Source organism: Manis pentadactyla, chromosome 14, assembly GCF_030020395.1.
Source record: "Manis pentadactyla isolate mManPen7 chromosome 14, mManPen7.hap1, whole genome shotgun sequence".
NCBI lineage: Eukaryota > Metazoa > Chordata > Mammalia > Pholidota > Manidae > Manis > Manis pentadactyla.
This window is the reverse complement of record NC_080032.1, coordinates 32717758-32739109: the sequence shown is the minus strand read 5'-3', so window position 1 is coordinate 32739109 and position 21352 is coordinate 32717758. Positions and strand designations below refer to the sequence as shown.

Here is a 21352-nt window from a genome sequence, read left to right as displayed (position 1 = left end):
TCATGTACCTAAATGTTATGTCAGATCCTGTGTGTTGAAGTCAGTTGATACTAATACAAACGTTAAAAGAAAAAAATGTCCCCGCGAAGAATGGTAGGTTGGTAAAGGGATTTACTGTGAAAACAACCAACCATCCAGGATAGTGGGGCTGAAAAACGGTGGGAAAGGACCACCGAGGGAAAGGAAGGGAATTAGAAGGTAAACAAAAAGGAGTAGGACACCAGGACAAGTCCTCCCTTTACATGGTTTGTAAAGGCTTTTATTTCTACAACGTCAGGATTAACTGACAGAACAACTTGGGGCCTGTATTGTGCTGGGCCAGAATACTGTACCAAATTGAGCGTGTTAGCGAAATGGCTTATAATTGGCTCTATAAGCAGAGATTTTGTATCTGAGAAAGGTCTTTAATGTTTAACTTACTGTCTTATTTCTGAATAAAGGATTTTCTGGGTGATGAGTCCATCACTTCTCTTTCTCATGCACCCCCAGGCTAAGTTTGCTTTTTTCTAGGAGGTGCTCTGTGCTAATAGGCCACTCTTGCAGGATACAAAAGGTTTATTGGCTTCTCAAAGAACGTCCTGCATTCCCTTTTTATTTTCTCCCAACATAAATGTATTTTCTTAAAAGGGAGAAGTAGAGAAAAACATTGAGAAAAATTTTTATTGACATTTATTAAGGTCACTTAGAAACCTGAGACTGAATAAAGTTGAAGTAACATGATAAAATAAGCTGAGAAGAAATCAAGAGAAAGGCATGTACTAAAGGGTCTCTTTCTAACTTTACTTTCTTCAATAGAGTGACAAAAAATGGTGCTGTGTCTCCTATTGGAAATGATGGTTGCCCCCTGCTGCCCCTCTTGCCCCTCTCACACAAAGTATAAACGAATAACAATGTACACAGAGGCTGCAAAGGGAAAGTGACATTAATGAGCCTTGTATTTATCTGGAATTGCTTCTTATCCCTTGGCTCATATTAAAATACATGCATTAAAAAGTTGCAGGCTGATAAACTATTTCTTTGTTTGCTTTGCCAGTTTAGATGCAAAATCCACCAGTATTCAAGTGGTTGTTAAAGAGGGAGGCCTGAAGTTGATTCAGATCCAAGACAATGGCACTGGGATCAGGGTAGGTAAAGCCTCTGGAGCAGTGTGTGACCTCCCGTGAGACACTGGCAGGCAGTGGCAGAGCCTTGCCCCATTCCGGAAACTCTGGGCTTTTGTGGATGTGACTTTTGACTGAACTGTCCAACACCAAGAGTAAATATTGACTGAGTACCTATTCTAAGCTGGGCACTGTTGAGGGGAATAAAGAGGTCAGGGAGAGAGTCATGAGGCAGTTCAAAGCATACGTGTTGTGAGCAGAGAGAACAATATATGCAGAGACGATTAAACAGAAGCATGCCTGACATGGTTAAGGTTCAGCAAGGAGGCTAGCGTGTCTAGAACAAGGAGAGGGAGAAGGTGACAGGCAAGGAGGTCTGAAAGATAAGTAGGCTGATCATTAAGACCTCATGGGGCATTGTAAAGTCTTTGGTTTTTACTCTGAATAAGCTGGGATACTGTTAGAAGGTTTTGAGCAGAGGGGACATGGATGGTGAGTTTTAAAAGAACCCTTTCGTTTGCAATGGAGAAAGTAGCCTGTAGCAGCACAGGCCAGATGCAGGGAGGAAACTCCAGCAGCAACCCCAGGGAGGGGAGGCAATGCCTTGGTTTGGTCACAATGGAGAGGTAGGAAGCAGTGAGATTCTGTGTTGATTATAAAGACAAAGCTCTCAGAATTGGCTAATGTAGGGTGTGAGAAAAAGAGGAGTCAAGAATAATTTCATGGTTTTGACCTTTGCAGGTGGAAAAGAAGGGTGCCATTTACTGGTAGGAAACACTATGGGAGAAGGAGGTTTGGGGGAAGATGGGAAATTCATTTGGGAGTGTGTTACACTTACGATCCTGTTAGTTGGACAGGTGTGTCTGGAGTACAGGGTAGGGTTTTGGGCTGATGAAAAAATTTGGTGTGTTGCATTTTGATGATACTAAAAAACTCGCATGAAAAGATGTTCAACATAACTAGTCATTAGGGAAATACAGACAGAAGTAACAGGATACCACTTGACACCCATTTGGATGGCATTTAAAAAAAAAGTATTGGCTTGGTGGATGTTGTAAGTCTGGGGAGAGGAAATCCCGGGACAAAATACCTCTAAAAACCGAAATCAATCAAAGGGAGAAAAAAAGTTTAAAACCAGTTTATTGCTTACAAACTGCAGTCCAGCGCCCTCTCTCTCCCCCCTGCTCTGGAAGAAAAGCTAGCAAACAAGCAAGCAAGCAAGCCCCTCCCCTTAAACTCTCAGGTTCAGACACCCCCTTGGTTACCTAGGTAATTACTCACTGACATGGAGATGAACTTCTCTCCACCCCTGAGGATATGCAAATGAGCTAAAGCCAGGCGAAATATTCTGGAAATTTTACAATTTTACCCACAGATGTAGAGGTGTTAGAACTATAATCTATAGTGCAGCTACTGTGGAAAACAGTATAGTGACTAAACAGAATTACCATATGATCCAGCAATTCCACTTGTGGGTGTATACCCAATTTGAAAGCAAGGCCTCCAGGCTGTTTGTACCCCCATGTTCATAACAGCATTATTCACGTAGCCAAAGGTAGAAGCAACCCAAGTATCAACAGATGAATGGGTAAAAAAAACGTAGTGCATACATAAGATGAGGTCTACTTGGCTGTGAAAGGAGTGAACTTTTGACCAGTGCTACAACATGGTCGAATCTTGAAGACATTATGCTAAATAAAATAAGCCAGTGACAAAAGGGTGAATACTGTATGAATCACCTTTCGTGAGATTCGTGGAGTAGTCAGAATTATAGACCCAGAAAGTAGAGCTGTGGTTGCCAGGGGCTGGGGGAGGGAGACTACAGAATTAGTATTTGATGAATACAGTTTCAGTTTGGGAAGATGAATGATGAATGTTCTTTTTTGCCACAGAAATGTATGCTTAAAAATCATTGAAATGTCAAGTTTTGTTAGTATACTCTACTACAACCAAGTGTATCCATAGATTTTTAATAAAGAAGTTTTCTAATAATAATATGTTTATAAAATCCATGAGACTGGATGAGATCATAGAAGAGGGACTGGAGGTGGTAATGAGGTCCAAGGATTGAGCCCTGGCTTATGCCACCATCAAGGCAGGTGAGGCAGACCAGCAGGTGCCTGAGATATGGGACCAGTGCGAGGGAAGGGACATATGCACAGTGGGGCTCTCTGGATGCTGAGTGAGGAAGTTTCTGCTAATTTTAAAACTCTTGATTGAAAAGGCAAATTCAAGATTTGGAAAAATGAGTGACAATTACTTATTTTTTTGGTATCTTCTAGAAGGAAGATCTGGATATTGTGTGTGAGAGGTTCACTACAAGTAAACTGCAGTCCTTTGAGGATTTAGCTAACATTTCTACCTATGGCTTTCGGGGTGAGGTAAGCAAAGGGTAAAAGAAATATGTGAAATGTCCTCCTGTGATGATATTACTGCCATACTTTCTACTTGTTAAATATATGCAAATCTGAACAAACTTGATTCAGTTTTCCAAAACTGAGAATTGCTCATAAATACTTGATACACATAAACTATTTTATCTACAGAGACCTCTCCACCAAGATGTTGTATGTCTTTTCATGGAACAACACATCACCTACAAGGTTATTTCATCAAAAAGTCAAATGTGAATCTGATTGTTACTTAGATTTAAGTATCAATATGCAGAAAATATTAGGGGCAAGGGAGCATGGTAAATAACACTGAGACTGGGAAACTGTGATGAAAAACTTGTACGCCCTGTGCCATTTTCCTGTTTGATGCTCTGGTGAATATTCATGTACACACAATGTGTTTTGTCCAGTGATTTCCTCACGATAAATTTATAGAAATAATATAGGTAAAAATATGCATACTCTTCAAACAGCTTGTATTAGTTTCCTATTTCTGGTGAAAAAAAAATTGTCACAACCTCAGTGGCTTAAAACAACCACAAATTTGTCATCTTATGGTTCCAGAGGTCAGAAGAGTGGGCCTGCTGGGTCTCACTGTAACAGATCACTAAAATCAAAGCTGCATTCCTTTCAGCAGGCTCTGGGGTACCAGAGAAATTGTTTGGAGTGGTTACTTTGGGGAAATGAGAGTGAAGGTGGGGGAAGGGAATGGAATCAGTTTTCATTTTAGACTTTTCTGTAGTTTTTGAAATTTTTATCATGTGCATGTATTACTTTAATTTTTTTAAAGTGAGAAGTCATCTGTGACCCAATCACTGCAGTTTAGATCCAGCTGCTGGTGGGAGGGATCTCAAGCACCCTCTGGCTCAAAGTGAGCCCCAGATCTTCCCACGTGGGGGTAGTTTCGTACTGTGTACACTGAATCTCTCCTTGTTTTATGTATGCCTCAGGTCAAGCCCTAGGAAAGCAGTTTAATTCCAGCTTTGCAACTTCTGGGTCAGTTTCTATGTCTGCTGGAACCTCAGCCTAGTTATAGGATATCTTTGGGGCTATTATTTCACTATAATTAAGGGAAAATTTACTGAGAACTTTCTGTGTTCTGTCCGTGGTTCTCAGCGCTTTGTAGGTATTAACTCTTGACAACATCGTTACAGAGCAGGTTCTTCTTTACCCTGTTTACATGTAGGAAACTGACACTGAGAGATGACCAAGCATGGCCAGGGGACACAGCTAGACAGCGGCAGAGTAGGAAATTGAACCCTGCTGATTTGACCCCAGAGTCTGCGCCTGTCCACTTGCTCCGCTCTGGAACACCTCTCATTGACACCCCCTTCCCAGCATCACGTAGTATTGTAGTATGTACTGTATCTGTGTGTATTTAAGATCCTTCCTTATACACAGGACTCAAAATCATTCACATTTTAATGATGAAAATTAGCTCAATTGCAAAAACCAGGAAAATCCAGCTAGGTAGGACCTGGTAATCTCTAAGCCTAAGCCACATTCCTTATTAATGAACTGAACCTGCCATGGCTGTGTTCCCTGTCTCTGAGATGGCTTCACACAGACCCCATCACATTGCCTGGGTTGCATTTTTATATGCTATGAAAGGAGATATAGATTCCAAAGGGCAAGGAAACAAATCTTGGTTATAAGGGGAAAATGGTCATAGTTTTTTTAAAAATTCATTTTCTCTTAATTATGTAATTAAAATTTTATGTTTCTGAATATAATTACTTATAGAAAACAGTTTTGAGTGACACTGTACATTATTTATTTGAAATGCCTCCGTTATCCATTTCTGAAGGCAAATTTTAAAATTGCTGGAAGACAGATGATTGAGAATATTACTAAGCATGGCTGTAATGCTACTACTGGAACACAATTGCTGGTAGCACATTAACACTTTGGTGTTCCCTTTTGGACTTGTTAAATATACTTTTCCCTTGTTCTAGTAATATGCCTCAGGTTCAGTTTGATTCCTTTTTTTAATGAGTCATCAAAGTGACTGAACAAAGTGCTCATTGTTGCCATTTGTTGGTAGAGAATGGAAGAGGCAGTGCGGATCATCTTTGCCTTTAATGAGGTGACAGTGGGTGCCCAGCAGTGCTTTTCTTTCAGTCCATTTCTTTTCTCCCTTAGGCTTTGGCCAGCATAAGCCATGTGGCTCATGTCACTATTACAACCAAAACGGCTGATGGGAAGTGTGCATACAGGTATGATGTTCTTTGTCCTTATCTAAACACTATTATCTTTTTTGGCTGAGATCTTGGCTAAGTTTTCTTTCCTCCCTGTGGATTAATAATTGATAACCTACGGGAATAATTATTTAGAAAATAATCTTATTCCACGGTTTCTTACAAGATAAGGTGTGATGTATACAAGTGACATCCAAGGTGTTTGCTACACAGAGGCCGTCTAAGCAGGTGGCAGCTGCTGCTATTATTCTGCCCCTTTGCCCTTAGTAGGATATCGCTTTGGGCTGACTGCGGGGATGTGGCTGGGTGCTGGAGGCTCAGGGTCCCTTGGCTGGCTTGTGAGCCACCAGCGCCCTGCTGCTGTGCATGCCTGGGCTGCCTTGCCTCCCCCCAGCCACTGCCAGCTGTGTGTTGTGCTGACAGGGTTTTCAGAGGCTGACTAATGACCCTGGAACAGAATAAAAATGTGATTCAAGGAATTAAAATCCTACCTCTGTTTTATAAGCACTGGCCGTTCACTAGTAAAGAAGGAGGAGCACCGAATTTAGGACTCCCTAAAAAGAGAAACATTTTTTTAATCATAAAGATTGCTTCCAAATCAGATGGAAGGATGGGTGAAATAGGTAAAGGGGGAAAAATTAGTGAGAATATTTGATATCTTGATCTGGGTGATGGTTATACACGTCAAAAATCGACCTGAACACAGGTTTGTGCATTTTATTGTATGTACCTCAATAAAAAGAAAAGAAAAGATTGTAAATTAATATAGGAACTTTGCTCAATCAGGGCAGTTCTGCCAGTTTTCAGCAGAGGTGTGAGATCACGGCAGTCAGAATGGTTCAGAGTGCACAGCACTGCTTCCAGGGCATTTGACTGAACTTCAGTTTAGGGCTGGGACGGCCGATAGGTGAGAATCCCTGCTCACCAAATGGTGAAATGCTTGCACATTACTGTCTTCCTAAATAGCTTGGGACACAGATTCCATTTCTTTACTCTGGGGTCACATTACATCCCTGCTTGAGTCCTCCAGCAGCTCCCCTTTGTGGTGGCATGAAATCCAGATTTGCCATCTTAGAACCCGCACCCTTTCAGCGAGTTAAGCCCACCTTTCCAGCCTCCTCTCCACCCTTCCCTGGTGGCCACATATTCTAAAGCTTCTGTGCTCTTACCTTTCTTCCCTGACATTCTTCCCTGCTCCCTCCACCTGGACCTACTCTTTGCTGGAGTCAGGTGAACTGTCCTCTCTCCTGCTACACTTTCTCCTACCCCAAGCTGACTGTATCCTTCTCTAGATCACTAACATTGTGTTTTGTACTCGGGAGAAAAGTCCGTGCCTCCACCAGATCAGGAGCTTCCAGTGCCTGTCTGTATTTCCAGGGCCTCCTCAGGTCTGCAGCATGGTAGGTCCTCTGTAAATGATCGCAGAATCAGTGAAAGAATCTTACTGTCATCTTAGACAGTGTCAAAGCTGTATTGTTCGAAGCTCAGAGCTCAGAAACTTAAAAGGAACATTACTAGAAAAACAAGGAACTTTTTTCAGGTATCCAATTAGAATGGTAATGTAAGTCATGGAAAATAAAAAGGAAACTATAGTAACGAAGACGGTGTACAGTGCAGCTGCATTTTCCCCTGTCATTGCTATAATTCCCTTTTTTACCCTTTGGATTAGTTTCTGTTTTGTTTCTATTGGTTGGCTAATTATATTTCATATTTTCTGATTAGAGCAAATTACTCAGATGGAAAGCTGAAAGCACCCCCTAAACCATGTGCAGGCAATCAAGGCACCCAGATCACGGTAAGAGTGGTGCATGGGAGTGTACGTTGTTGAAAAGAGCTTTGCATAAGTACTGAAACATAAAAGTAAAATTGTCTCTGAGTTTTCATAGCAATAATATGACAAATTATTACTAGTTAATAGTAGCCCCAGAATATCAGCCTCTACATAAGAGGAATCATTATTGACTCTTGTAGGTTGGCAGCCTGCCCACTGCCTCATCTTTTTTAAGAGGCTGGGAGATTATTTTACTGTGATGGCAGAAATCAGTAACAAGATAGTCAGCATTGAAAGAACCTGAAACTTGGCTCTAGAAGAAGTGAGCTCGAGTCCCAGCCTTTCGGCTCAGTGGTTATATGTCCAGAGTCAAGTCATTTATGTCCCTTGACCCCACTTTTCTCATCTATCAAACAACATAATACCTGCCCTCAGAGTGTCCTTAACTGATGTGATTGCCTTGTTAGAAAGGGGAAAGTCCACTATGCTGCCTTATTTCTGTGCTGGTCTCATAGAGCATCCCGCTGTCATGTTACAGCCCCAGCCCCAGCCCCAGCCCTAGCTTTGGCACATCTCTCGGCAGACTCTAAGCCCTAGGATTGATGAGGCGAGTAGGACGCAGGAATCACCATGTGCTCAAATGCATGTTAAGAGGGATCCCATACCCATACAGAGTGACTACAGTGTTATTTCCAAGAAGCCCAAATATTCTCAGGAATTTTGTAATTTTCTTAGTTTGAAAAATAAGTTTGAATACCATGTGATATTATAAGTGTGAATTTACATGTTTACTCCACTAAATCATGTGCTGTCCTGGGCAAGACTGCCCTGTATGTCTTCATATTCCCAGCACAAAGTATAGAGCCTGACCTAGAGGTAGCCCCTACTACCTCTTTGGGAAACCAGTGAATAAATGTGAGAGGCAGGGAAAAAATATCCTGTATTTGCCAAGACTGCCGTATCTCTGGCCTCTCCCCCAGTCAGTGCTTAGAACTTTGATTTTGGTGTAAATATGGTTAGATTCGGTGCCTTAAGACCCAGCTTTATGTGGACAACTTAAGTCTTTATTTCCATATACTTCTGTGAATTTACAAGGAATCCATCTTCTGTTCAGGTGGAGGACCTTTTTTACAATATATCCACGAGGAGGAAAGCTTTAAAAAATCCAAGTGAAGAGTATGGGAAAATTCTGGATGTTGTTGGCAGGTACAGTCTAAAATCTGGGAGTGGGTCCCTGAGATCTTTCACCAAAGGAATGTATTCCAGTGCTTATAAATTGAGAATAATTGCCGAGCTGCATGGAAACAGCAGTACTAGCCTGCAAATTGTTTCTGGTTAAGGTTTGGTCCCCAGGGGCCTGGGCTTTTCTCATCTCCCCAGGAGAGAGCATCTGGCATCTGTATGTATCAGTGAGGGTTCTCTGGTGACAAACACAACAAGCTAATTCTAGCTAAGTAGGGCCCAAAAGAATGTATTGGGAGGCTAGGAGTGACTGACTCACCAAGTGGAGAGAGAGGTGGACAGCAGCTCCTTAGGGAGGACAAAAACCAGGATGGCTTCAGCGATGTAACACAGTGACCCTGCTCCAGGCGCTTTCATCCTTTTCATGAGTGCCCAGGAGTTTGCTTGCTGGGAGAGTACATCTGATCGGCATAGCTTGGGTCTCCCCATCAGAGGCCCACATCCACGGGGAGATTTCTTGATTGACAATCTGAGGAAATTTCAAGTGGAACGGAGAAGAGGTGGTTTCCCCTAGGAAGACTAGGGGCTGCCAACAGCTGGAGGAGAAGGGATTCAGGGCAGGGAAAACTACAGTATGTCCATGACAAACTTAATCTGCTAGTGCGGTGGCTCTAGCACAGACTCTAAGCCTGCACATCCTCGAATTGTAACAGAGGTATATTAACTGTTTTTCAGTATTTCTGAAAGAGCTAAAATAAGTAAAACATTTGCCCCTACTAAAGTGGAGCAGACTTAAACATCAAGTTTCTTTGCTTTTCCCTGAAATTGCATAAATCAGAGAATTATCTCCTGGAAATATAGGTGATCTAATTGGCTGTATTGTTTCTAGGTACAGTAGAGCAAATTTTTGTTACTGATAAAATGTATTTTGCCAAACAGTCTTCAGTTCACAGGGCCCACGGAGGGAAGAGTAATAATAGCCAACTGAGAAAAGTCTGGGAGACAGTGGAACAGGACCCTGAGTTGGGGGAGAAGCAGCCCGGAGGGCTGGGCTGAGGACTCTGAGACAGTAAGAGTGCAGGCCTGTAGGTGGGCTGTCAGGCTGTGCCTGAGGTGACCCAGACCTCTGGGTTTGTGGCAGGCACACTGTAGGCAAAGAGAAGATTGTATTCAGACACCCTGGAGTCTAGTCAGCAGCCTATAAAAGCACAGTGGAACCCTGTTTTTATTCTGTTCTGCCACATTTAGCATTGATGTCTCCATGAAGTCTCTGCTGGCTCATTTTCCTGTGGGTGAAATATGACATACGGAGATACTTTTGTTTGTGTTTGTCTTCAGATCACTGAACTCCATCAACTTATTTAAGTAGAAGGGGGCTCTGCCATGTGTTGTGCATTTGACCACTCTTTACTTATTGTTTTCTTTTTCTTTGCCAGGTATTCAATACATAATTCAGGCATTAGTTTCTCAGTAAAAAAAGTAAGTTCTTGATTTATAGGGGTGGTTATGTGTTCTTAAGAAAAAAGGATATTTTGTAGTTCACTTGTGGAGATAAGGTTCTGATGTTTCAGTCACAATTATGAGACAGTAAATCCTATCTTCTGTTTATCAGCAAGGCGAGACAGTAGCGGACGTTAGAACACTGCCCAGTGCCACAACTGTGGACAATATTCGCTCCATCTTTGGAAATGCTGTTAGCCGGTATGTTGGTGATACATTAAAAAAACGAATCTCCATGTCTAGGTTTATCATTATATCACATTATTTTGGAATCCATCAGGGTAGCTCCTGCCTTAAGAGTTTGCTTTAATCAATATGCAGGCTTGCTTTCCTGCTTCAGGTCTGTTAATAGCCATTATTTCATATAATTTTATACTTCTGGGGTGTGTGTTTTCTCCTAGATGCTCTGGCTGTAAATCAGTGTGTTCTCTCTAGGTTTCTGTCTTCAAAATGCTCAGAGTGGAGTCTGATTGCTTTGGCCTCCAGTGTTCTTTCTCTTTCCTGTATTTCCATTAGCATCACTTTAGGATTTCATTTATCATCATTCAACATTCATTAATCGCCTCCCATATTCCAGGCTTTGTACCAGAAGTTAAGGGTAAAGGTGAATAAAATTATTTCCTGCCTTAAAGACCTCCCTATCTGGTGGCAGCAGGTGTGTGTCACCAAATCTTCACTGTCACGGGAAGCTGAAGAGAGAAAGCTGCATTATAGATTCTTCATGGCACTCCCCTCCGCAGGTGGATACCACTCTTTCCATCACAGATTCCTAGCTTAAGTCTCAGGACTTTGCAAAGCCCAAAGTGCCATAATGTGAGGGGAAAAATACTAAGACCTCTATATGCCAGGCATGTATCAGATGCTCAGGATACACAGATAAATAAGACAGACCCTGAATTCACTTTTTCCAAAATTTTTAAAATCAGCAGCAGTAGACCCAGAACCCAGTTTTCTGCTTTGAACAATATATTATTCATTCTGTTAACAAAACCAAGTTCCTATCTAGGAAATAGTCTATTTGGTTTTAATTACCCTTTTGTGCTAATTAAGTGTTACTAATTATAAATTGTGCCCCAAGAGGACAGTGCTGTATTGTATGGTGAAATGTTTAAGAGCTACTTGACTACATTTGAAGACTTAGAATTGGTTGTTATGAGATTCTTAAGGACTGGAAGAGATGAGAAATCCTGCGAAGTAGCAGTTCCCAAAGCATGTTACCAAAGCACCAGCCTCTTGAGACATTTTGGGAAGAAAGGCTTTGCTGGTTATTCGGTGTGGGAAACACTGCAGGCTGTCCGCTGCTCAGAAACTCCGAGCACATGTTACTGCATGGGAAGCTCCCAGCATACATTCAGCAAATGCTTAATGAGCGTGTGCCATGTGCTGGGTGCTGTGCTGGGTGGTAGAGACATGTGCTAGGGAGTACAGTGGAAGTGATTCCTGCCCTCAGAGGACTCATTCTAGTTGGAAGGACCCATGAAATGATTATGCCGTTCATTAGTGACTGGGCCAGATGCCTCCAGGGACATATAAGGACCAAGGTCAGGGAGAGGGAGAGAAGGCTCTTTGAGGAGGTAATCCCTGAGCTGTGAGGGGTTGGGAGGAACTAACTAGCTGACTAGGAGCTCTCCAGGCAGAGGGACCAGCCCTCAGGAAGGTCTTCTTCAGGCAAGAGTGAGGGTGTCTGATGTGAGACTCCTATAACCTGGGAGGCTCACCTCCCCATAGACACACTCTGGGGATGCCACCGCTGCCACTCAGTGTAGTGAGAGATTCAGCAGAGAGAAGCTCTTTGGAGTCTCACCTTTGGGGTTTCAGCGAAATAAGGTTTCAGAGCTTGGACTTGTCATTATGTTGAGCAGTATTGGCATATCATCTGAGTGTTTGAAAATACTGGGCGGGCAGGCAGCTGCCTCGATGGACAGAGGGCAGGCCCAGAGGACCTTAACAAGCCCAAGTCTCAGGGGTCCTCGTTTGGCAGTTAGTTTGTGGGAAGGAGCCCTGATTTTTCCAGCGTTTGATTCTTTGTAATGTTTGAATTTTCCAGTATTTTCATGAGCCTCAAAATTTCTCTTTTCCAACCAGAGAATTGATAGAAGTTGGGTGTGAGGATAAAACCCTTGCCTTCAAAATGAATGGTTACATATCCAATGCTAACTACTCAGTGAAGAAGTGCATCTTCTTACTCTTCATCAACCGTAAGCAAAAAATAACCAAGTAGGTTCTACCCACAAGGGAATGTAGGGGGTGTGGGAAAGTGCCTGCTTCACAGGTGTGACTGCACAGGGAAACCTTGCAGGAAGTATGGTTTGATCGGGGGGGCATTTATAATTCTCGCCTAGGTCTGCTTAGCCCTCTGATCCAGGCTCCTGGCTTCCTTTGCAAAGTCTGGTTCTCGCCTCTGCAAGTGAGCCCAGGAGAGGGTGTCACAGCTCCTGTGAGCCAGCACACCTGCCTCACCTGCTGGCATTGGAGCCTTTAGAAGCAGACCCTGGGCAGATGTTGGTTCTTTCCTGGATCAAGGTCCACTGTTTGATTTGCACAGCAGGACTCAGGGAGAGGAATACTGTGGTTGTGGGCAGTGTGTCTGAAGTAAAGAAACTGAATCGTAAGCCCCCTGAGGTTTTTCTTTTTAAAGAATGAGAGTTATTTCTGATAGAGCAGTACTAGAAATTAAGAAGGAAATTAAATGAATTTGGGTTTTTCTCAAATTCCTCTCCAGTCTTTCTCTCCTCACATGTTGTTTATGTGATTACATATTATTTACATGCTGCTTATTAAGTAAATACAATTTTGTATTCTACTGCTTTTTATTTAATTGCATATTACAGTGTTTTGAGGGACAGTGACAGGGCAACAACCAATAATCCCAACAGGGTCTGATTCAGTTTTTCATCTTTCATCTGGGAACAGGATGCATCTTTCCATTTGTGCTGTTCTTAGCATTTTTATCACTGGTCCTTTACCTCTATGTTTTAAAGCAAATTCATAATTATTTTATAGTTTTGTTTGTTTGCTATTGGAAATAGTATATTCCCCACTCCATTTATAATGATAATCACCTATAAATGTCCCAAATTATGCATGTTTTACAGCAGTTTTCAAAGCAATATAGGGATAGGAGGGAGTCAGTAGTTTTTAGACAATATTCTGTTAAACTGATTTATTTTAGTAGGGTTTTTCCAACTTCATTAAGATGGATTAAACCTGATATGATATAGAAGCTTGCTTTAATCAAAGCTCAGAAAATGATTTTCATGTGCTTTTTCCTAACCTTGAAGAACAACTGTTTGGTAACACGTGTGTTGGCTACAGAACAGACAAGAAGGAATCAGTATACGTGCCATTTGAGTAGCCTACATCCATGCTTCTGTTTACCACGAGGGCTGTGCATTAGCATTAGCTAATCCGGTCATGATGCCAGCTTCCCAGTAGCAAAAAAGGTCAGACTCATAGGCATGCTCAGTTCTTTCCACACTGTGCAGGCTCCCTCGTGGCAGGGACAAAGAACACTCCTTTGGCATGTCTCAGGTTCATAAATCTCAGCAGAAGGCCTCCATCTGTTCTCTTGTTGGGTGCGCATGCCTGCTGTGGCCCGTGGGGTCAGGACATGTGTTAGGGAGTACAGGGGCATCATCCGGTCGGTGGAGGCAGTGAGCACTCAGAACAATAGTCTCCTCACTGAGTAAGTCAGAGCTACTCTTATGGAGTTAAAAATACATGACATGTTCTTGGCTGCAGCAGCACAGGACAGTGGATCATCATGAGGTCGTCTGTCTGGGGAGAGAGGAGAGCTGGTTTCTGAAAATAGGTCTGGTCATAGTCTATCTCAGCTGTGTTTTATGAAAATAGGTCTCGTGTAGTCTTATCTTTCCAAGATTTTATTTTTGCCAACCCTCAAATCTGCCTCCTTCTTGAATTACCTTAAAGATGCATGCTCATGCGTGCACTGCCTAAGATGCCTGGAGAGCACACTTACCCCCCCTCACTTCGTGGATACCCCATGTTGGCACTCTGAGCAGAGGTAGATGCTCTCTCATCTCCCGCTTGAGCACACACCTCTTTCCAGTAGTGCTTGTCTTGGACTTGGAATGAGTTTATTCACCAGTGTATAATCTCCAGCACGTAGCATATGTGACAGGTCACCAGTGTGTATTTGCAGGGTGGAGTCAGAGCTGCTCTCCTGCTGCCGCTGTGCATGGCAAGGGCTGCTGGAGGAGGGGCTGTGGGGCCGGGGCACCCTGCCCTGCCAGGCTTCTGCCCTGGGAGGGGAGGGCGCCCCGAGCCCACAGTGAGACGCTGCCAAGTAGCCCGAGGTAAAGGGAGCCCTTCCTTCCTGCGGGTCACTCTTCCTGAGTGATTTCAGGCCATAGATGAATATGCACTTGTCCCCTCATCCCTCAGGGCAAGTTTGAACTGGTTACTTTCCTTCTATTTTCTAGATCGTCTGGTAGAGTCGAGTTCCTTAAGAAAAGCCATTGAAACAGTGTATGCAGCATATTTGCCCAAAAACACACACCCGTTCCTGTACCTCAGGTAATGCAGCCAAACTCCTCACCCGAGACCCACAGGGACCAAGATTCTATGCCTGTGTGGCCGGCCTCAGAAGGAGATGGGCCTGCTAATAATAGCTTGGTCAGAGCCCACGTGCTCCTGCAAACCGATGTCCCGTCCTTCTCACAGGTAAAGGGAAGGCTCCTTCATTTATTCACTCTTGTACCAGAACCTCCCTGGAAGCCTCTCATGTGCCAGCCACTGAGGGGTGACACAGCGGTTGGTGGGTAAAGAGCATGCCTTGCCCTGAACCTGGCAGAAACTGCCCTAAAACTGGTGCAGAGCCCCCTTCCCTTCCAGGGTCCTTCCAGCATCCTTGGCTGACAGGGCCTCCCAGTGCAGTCATGGTGCAGGCAGTGGCAGGCGACTTGGAGCCAGGCAGTGTGAAAACTGGCACAGCCTCGGACAGAGTTTTGTCCCCTTCCAGTGACAGGAAGTTCTCTCGCACGCATTTTTGTTTTGATCTTCCTGTGATACTGAAAGTAAGTAGGGGACAGATTCATAGTCGCAGATGCGAAAACGAATCAGAGAAGTTAAGTGACCTGCCTCACATTCACACAGCAAGAGCATCCACTAGGTCTGGAATGAGGGTAGCAGCTGACATGTAATAAATGTGCCAAGTTCATGCAAAGTGCTTCACATGAATTTAATCCCCACCAGATATTATATCCACCTCCAAATGCAGAAACTGAGACAAAGAAAGTTGATGGAACTTCCCCAAAGCACCCAGCTTCTAAGCAGCAGAGTCGGCATTGGGACCGCAGTCACTGAGACTTGACCTTGAAGCTTTGGCCTCCTGTGTCTTCTGGCCACCACACGCACTGCATGTGATTCCCCTGGCCCCACCGCCTGAGGTCTTGTCCTCTTTTACCTGCCAGCTTAGAAATCAGCCCCCAGAATGTGGATGTCAACGTGCACCCCACGAAGCACGAAGTTCACTTCCTGCACGAAGACAGCATCCTGGAGCGGGTGCAGCGGCACATTGAGAGCAGGCTGCTGGGCGCCAACTCCTCCCGCATGTACTTCACCCAGGTGAGGGTGCTTTCACCCAGCTTTCACCTGAAGCAGTCATTTCATTAGGATTGTAAGATTAGGATTTTCTAATTTTGTCATCTTTTCTATATTAAGTAATTATAATTCTGTATAGAAGAACTTCCCTTTATTTGTTAGAGCTGGAATGCAGTTCATACTGCAAAGTATGGATAGATGCCCAATTTAACCCTTTAGTTACCAGTTTGCAAGGGAAAGAGTTGGTATCTAATCTCCAGTGACAGTCAATGACTTTTTCCAGTCTCTTTCCATCTCTTCCTCTCTTTCCCTCCCTCTCTCCCTCTCCCTCCTCAGCTTTTTCTCCCTTCTTAGTATTTTGTCATAGCTGTTCATAAAACAACATAATGTAACCAATTATAGTCGTTTTTCCTTTTGATCCTCAAAATATCCCCTCGTAGACCAGGGAACTCCCTTCAAGCTGGTGCTCTTGTCCCTTTGACCCAATTCCATTAGTCTTTGATAATTTCCTGTTTCAGGCACGACAAGATGTTGTAGGCTCACTCTGTACTTCCCCAGCCCAAGCTTTAGACTGGCTATTTCTCTAAGAAACTCTGGTTTATTTTAGTGGGGTGTGGTATTAGAGACTATATTGTGGGATTGGGTGTTCTCACCACTACTGGGTGATCATTGCTTTTAGGCCTTCCCAGTAGACAGAGCTTAGAAGTATGTATATTTAAAAACAGACAGTAGAGTGGTGGTGGCCAGGAGCTCAGGGACAGGAAAGAATGGTGAGTTATTGCTTCATAGGTATAGAGTTTCAGTTTGGGATAATGAAAAAGTTCTGAAGATGGGTGGTAGTAATGGTTACATGACAGTATAAATGTACTAAATGCCACACAACTGTACACTTGAAAATGGCTGAATGGTAAATTTTATGTATAATTTACTGTAATAAAAAAATACTCTTATGGCAGCAAAAAGCAACAAACAAAAGCAAAAATACAAGAACTTTACACTAATATTTCTACTTCAAACCAATTAAGACTATAAAAATTTGAACTTTTTAGTTTTATATTGGTATATCTTCTATACTTCAAATTTTGGTCAGAATTACTTCTATAAAAGTTCTATAATGATACTATACCTGGGCCTAGCTGCTTTCTCCATTTGGGGACCTGGGCTTCTCTACTTCATATTCTGAACCTTCCCACTGTCTTCTTCTTTGACACAGACTTTACTACCAGGTCTTGCTGGCCCCTCTGGGGAGGTGGTTAAATCCACAGCGGGTGTGACTCCCACATCTTCTGGAAGTGGCGACAAGGTTTATGCCCACCAGATGGTCCGCACGGATTCCCGGGAGCAGAAACTGGATGCCTTTCTGCAGCCTGTGAGCAAGGCTCCATCTAGTCAGCCACAGGCTGTTGTCCCAGAGAACAGGACAGATGCTTCTAGTGGCAGCACCAGGCAGCAAGATGAGGAAATGCTTGAACTTCCAGGGCCTGCTGAAGTGGCTGCCGAGAATCAGGGCTTAGAAGGGGGCACAACAAAGATGACTTCAGAAATGTCAGAGGGGAAAGGGTCCCCATCCAGCCCCAGCAACCCCAGGTATGGCCTTCCGGAAAAAGTGCAGCTTGCCCCTTGCTCTCAGTAAACTGCCTTCTGACTTGGACTTTTCTGAAGTACTAGCATCTTCTCTCTGCTGACTCACCCTCTGCCTCTGATGGAACAGTGCTGTGGCTTGTCCACGGATCCAAGCATTAGTTTAAAGCACATCAGAAAAGAAATGTAAAGAATTTTGTTAAATTCTTAGTAAAGAATTTTGATAGTGCCTCAACAGCAGAGGTGGCAAGAGAGAGAACCCTTAAGTATCCAGAGGGTTGTCCCTCATCCTACTCAAAACTGCTTTCCCTCCTCAGAAGAGACATGCCTTCTTAATCCAATGGAGGCATGCCCTGGGGCACGTGAGCCGGGGGTGACAGCTCTGTAAAGGGGGCAGGAACAATCATAATGTTTGTTTAATTTTGAGCAGTTACAGTATTAGTCTCCAGGTTCCTTAAAGACACCTCACTGAGACCTGTAAGGTGGTGGTTCATTACCTAATGTGTTCAGGTCCTGAACCCGAAGCTCAGGTGATGTCACTTGTGTAAGACTGCACATCCACTTGGTGGCTGACCACAGAGATCCTGGCACCAACGGGCCATTCGGAGCTAGACTCCAGAGTCCTGCTGTGAGCACTGGCCAGCTGCTGGGCTCGGGGCTGGTCAGATAAACAGTGTGCGGGAGAACACATTGGTCACGCTGGCCTGCCACCAGCACCGGGATGCCTCTGCAGATGAACAGAGCCGGCACAGAGAAGCTGCGTCCTCCTCCGAAGTGCAATACCCAGGGTTTGGCTGAGTTAAAAAGAAAAATGAGAATAGTAACAGTGTCCTTATCTTTATCGCAGAAAGAGACAGCGGGAAGGCCCTGATGTGGAAATGGTGGAAGATGGTTCCCGGAAGGAGGTGACAGCAGCTTGTACCCCCCGGAGAAGGATCATTAACCTCACTAGTGTTCTGAGTCTCCAGGAAGAAATTAATGGGCGGGCCCATGAGAGTACGTAAGTGCAGGGTCTGCCCAGGACTTCAAGGGCTGCAACGGCTATTGTAAAGCCTTTGAAAATGCAGAAAGTATACGTGTGCTGAGCAAACCTCCCTTCCTTTACTAAACCCACAGCAGCAGCTTAAGGACAGTTTTCAGGTAGGGGAGCGTGGGGAAATAGTCTGGTTTTAATTAGAATTGCTCAATATTCTCATTAAACCAGAGGGGTCAGAGCAAAGGAGGCATATAAATAGCCTTCGGTTTGTTTCTTAGCTTATAGCAGCGTAATGATCAGCAAGCTCCTACTCCCATGGCCTGATGGATGCCGTTGCTGGGAGCACCCTGGGTTCATGTCCCAGCTCTGCCACTAGTCCTGTGTGGGCTTAGGTTCATAACGTCTCCACATCCCAGCTTTCCTTATCTGTCAGTGAGATTAATTTTACCCTGGGAGATTATTTTGCTGACTAGAGATAAAATATAAGGAAAACACTTGTTATAATGGTTCAGTAGATGTTTTTATATCCTGAAGACAAAGTAATGTGTCATCATCTTCCTCAGAAACAGCTTTTCAGAATACCTGAGCGTCGAACTCCATTTTGGTTCTGTTACTTCAACACTAACTTTATGGTTTTAGGAATTAAAAGAGGGCTCCTCCCAGGGATGAACTCAGCCAGGAGTTGAGGTGTGCGATAGCAACTTGGCCTTGATGAGTCCTGACCCCACTGGTGGGTCAGACAGTCCTGCTCCTGAGTGTAGACACCCTTGCTCGGAGCTCCAGATGGCAGCTCCGCACTCAGTGTATAGCGGTGAACCGTGACCTCCCATTTTTCATCTGGAACACAGTTCTTAATTAAAATAATTAAATTTCAACACTGCTGTAAACTGTATCTTAAAGGAAATGAGTGGCGAAGGAGCAATTAGGTTCCTTTCCCACTAGTCCTTAACCTTCTAAAACAGCTGCTCTCAGTGGCCTCTTAGGTTTTTCTCTCTCAGCCACCAGTTTGAGCAAATGCAGGAAAGGCCTCCATTGCCTCTCCTGGTTTATTCTTTCTCTTCTTTGTACTCTGGGCCTTTGTTTACATGTGAGGAAGGATAAAGGTTGTCTGTACACTTGGGAAGGGTAGAACCTTCCTGTGACTCAAATATTGCCAGTTGTAGAAGCAGCTGCCAGTTGGCATCTGATTTTTCTTTCCATGAAGATTTGCTTTGGCTGCTTGTCCCTCTGACAGATGTTCAAGCTGGGAGCTTTTATAACAGTTCAATCTGAGAAAGGCGGCTGCTACATGATTTAGTTAGTGGTGTTCCTCAGTAGTTGCAATTGCCAGACTCTCTCAGTTTTAGAATTTACTGAGTTGTCTATTTTTAAGGGTTTATACCCCTCATACAAAGCAGGCTGTGTAAAGTTACAGTTTGAATACATTTCTGAATAGTTTAAAACTATTTTCAGTGCAGTGTAAAACTAACCTGCATCAAGTTTGACTGGTTTGGAGTCCATTACTGAGGCTAAAACAGCAAATCTAAATGTTCTACAATTGTTTATTCATACGTGTTAGCTCATTTAATTCTGGAATATTCTTGGGAGGAAGGCAGAGCAGATGCTGTTATTTCTGTTTTAAAGATGAGGAAATGGAATGGAACAGAAGGCAGTCGGTTGGACATCCCAACCATGAGCACCAGGCCTTGTTGGCAGGGTTTGGTCCTGGCATGGCCTGCATGCAGGGGCCTCACCCATGACTTAGGTGCCAGACTAGATTGACTGCCTGCATGGAACAAGGCCACCAGGTGACTCTGATCCTTGTTTGGAGGTGGGTATCATGGGATGAGGGGGTGTCTGTGATGGGCCAGAAGGGCTCTGCTGGAACTCCTGCAGCTGGGCCATTCCATAGCCAGCTGGAAGTCATTCACCTTTGGGGGCATCCTTTTGCTGCTCTGTTAAATAACCACAGCCCCTCTGGGCTGTTGTGATGACATCTAGGATACTGCATGCTCCCTTCATCAACATCAAGCCTCTGCTCGAGGGGAAGGACCTCTGCCTTGGGTCCTGCCTGTGGCCAGTCAGTTTATACACAGAGCCCAGGAGGCAGAAGCTCGTTGTCTTTGAGTGACATGCTGCACAGGGATCTCTCTGGGGCTCAGATGGTGATATAAGCCACTCACTGTAAGAGACCAACAGCCCTGCTCCTTCTCCACAGCAGTTGTGCCCCTGCCTGGGAAAGCAGTCAGAGGCGCTTTCCTCGTCATGACCTTCTTAGATGCACTGTTTGTGCGGTTACTTCATCGGTGTGCTGCTGTGCGGGACCCTGTCTGTTGAATTCCTGCTTTATAGTTGGTGACCGGCAGAGTGCGTGGCACGAGAATCCTGCTACCGGAGCAGATGACTAAGAGGTGAATCCTCAGTCTGTATTGTAAACGGCTGTCAGAGTTGACCACCCAGTAGATAACTCTCTGGAGCCTGGTGGGTTTACCCATTCCTGGTGGGCACTTTCCATCAACTAATGACTGTCATTTTGGGCCCAGTGTCCAGTCAAGTGTTCCATGGTATAGGCTTGTCTCAGATCAGTAATGACTGAACTTACTTTTTGCTTGTCCCATAATTCTGACCTGTTAGCTGATGAGGACAAGGAGTGTGGCAAGTTGTTTGCCATCATTTGAATGTGAAAACATGCTTGACATTTTACCCACGACCTTACTATATTTTCTTTGGTGAACAGTCCTAGGCCTAAGTGCTCATACTTCTTTTTGGTCTGTCACCAGATGAGTTTCTCTTGCTGTGTGAAATCGGTTCTGCAAATATTCATCAAGTATCAGCTCTGTACGAAGTGTGCTGTGCCCCCATGAGGCTTTGCCTCAGAGGATGCCATGGGGTTGTGAGGACTGTGTAGCAAATAGCTGGCTGCCACATAAGGCAGACTGCAAGATGCTCCGTGACACAGGCCACTTCAGCAGGTCCTCGGGTTCCGGCCTCGGGGGCTGTGTAAGGCCATTAGGACGAGTGGGCCCTCTGCCCTTCCTTGAGTTTAGCTCTCCTTATGGCTTCTCGGGAAAACATGCTGAGACCCGAAGTGTCAACCGTGAACTCGGATG

At 44.2% G+C, this 21352-nt stretch overlaps 1 protein-coding gene across 2 annotated transcripts in view; it reads left to right on the top strand.

Moving 5' to 3' along the window:
- MLH1 (mutL homolog 1) overlaps nucleotides 1-21352 on the top strand; it is a 39508-nt gene that overhangs the window by 1187 nt on the left and 16969 nt on the right. For both annotated transcript variants that reach the window (XM_036921571.2, XM_036921573.2), the window contains exons 2-13: nucleotides 1034-1124; nucleotides 3383-3481; nucleotides 5636-5709; nucleotides 7414-7486; nucleotides 8577-8668; nucleotides 10081-10123; nucleotides 10257-10345; nucleotides 12230-12342; nucleotides 14587-14680; nucleotides 15577-15730; nucleotides 16920-17293; nucleotides 18135-18283. In XM_036921571.2, the coding sequence (XP_036777466.2) occupies nucleotides 1034-1124; nucleotides 3383-3481; nucleotides 5636-5709; nucleotides 7414-7486; nucleotides 8577-8668; nucleotides 10081-10123; nucleotides 10257-10345; nucleotides 12230-12342; nucleotides 14587-14680; nucleotides 15577-15730; nucleotides 16920-17293; nucleotides 18135-18283 (1445 nt within the window). The remainder of the gene's footprint in view (nucleotides 1-1033; nucleotides 1125-3382; nucleotides 3482-5635; nucleotides 5710-7413; nucleotides 7487-8576; nucleotides 8669-10080; nucleotides 10124-10256; nucleotides 10346-12229; nucleotides 12343-14586; nucleotides 14681-15576; nucleotides 15731-16919; nucleotides 17294-18134; nucleotides 18284-21352) is intronic.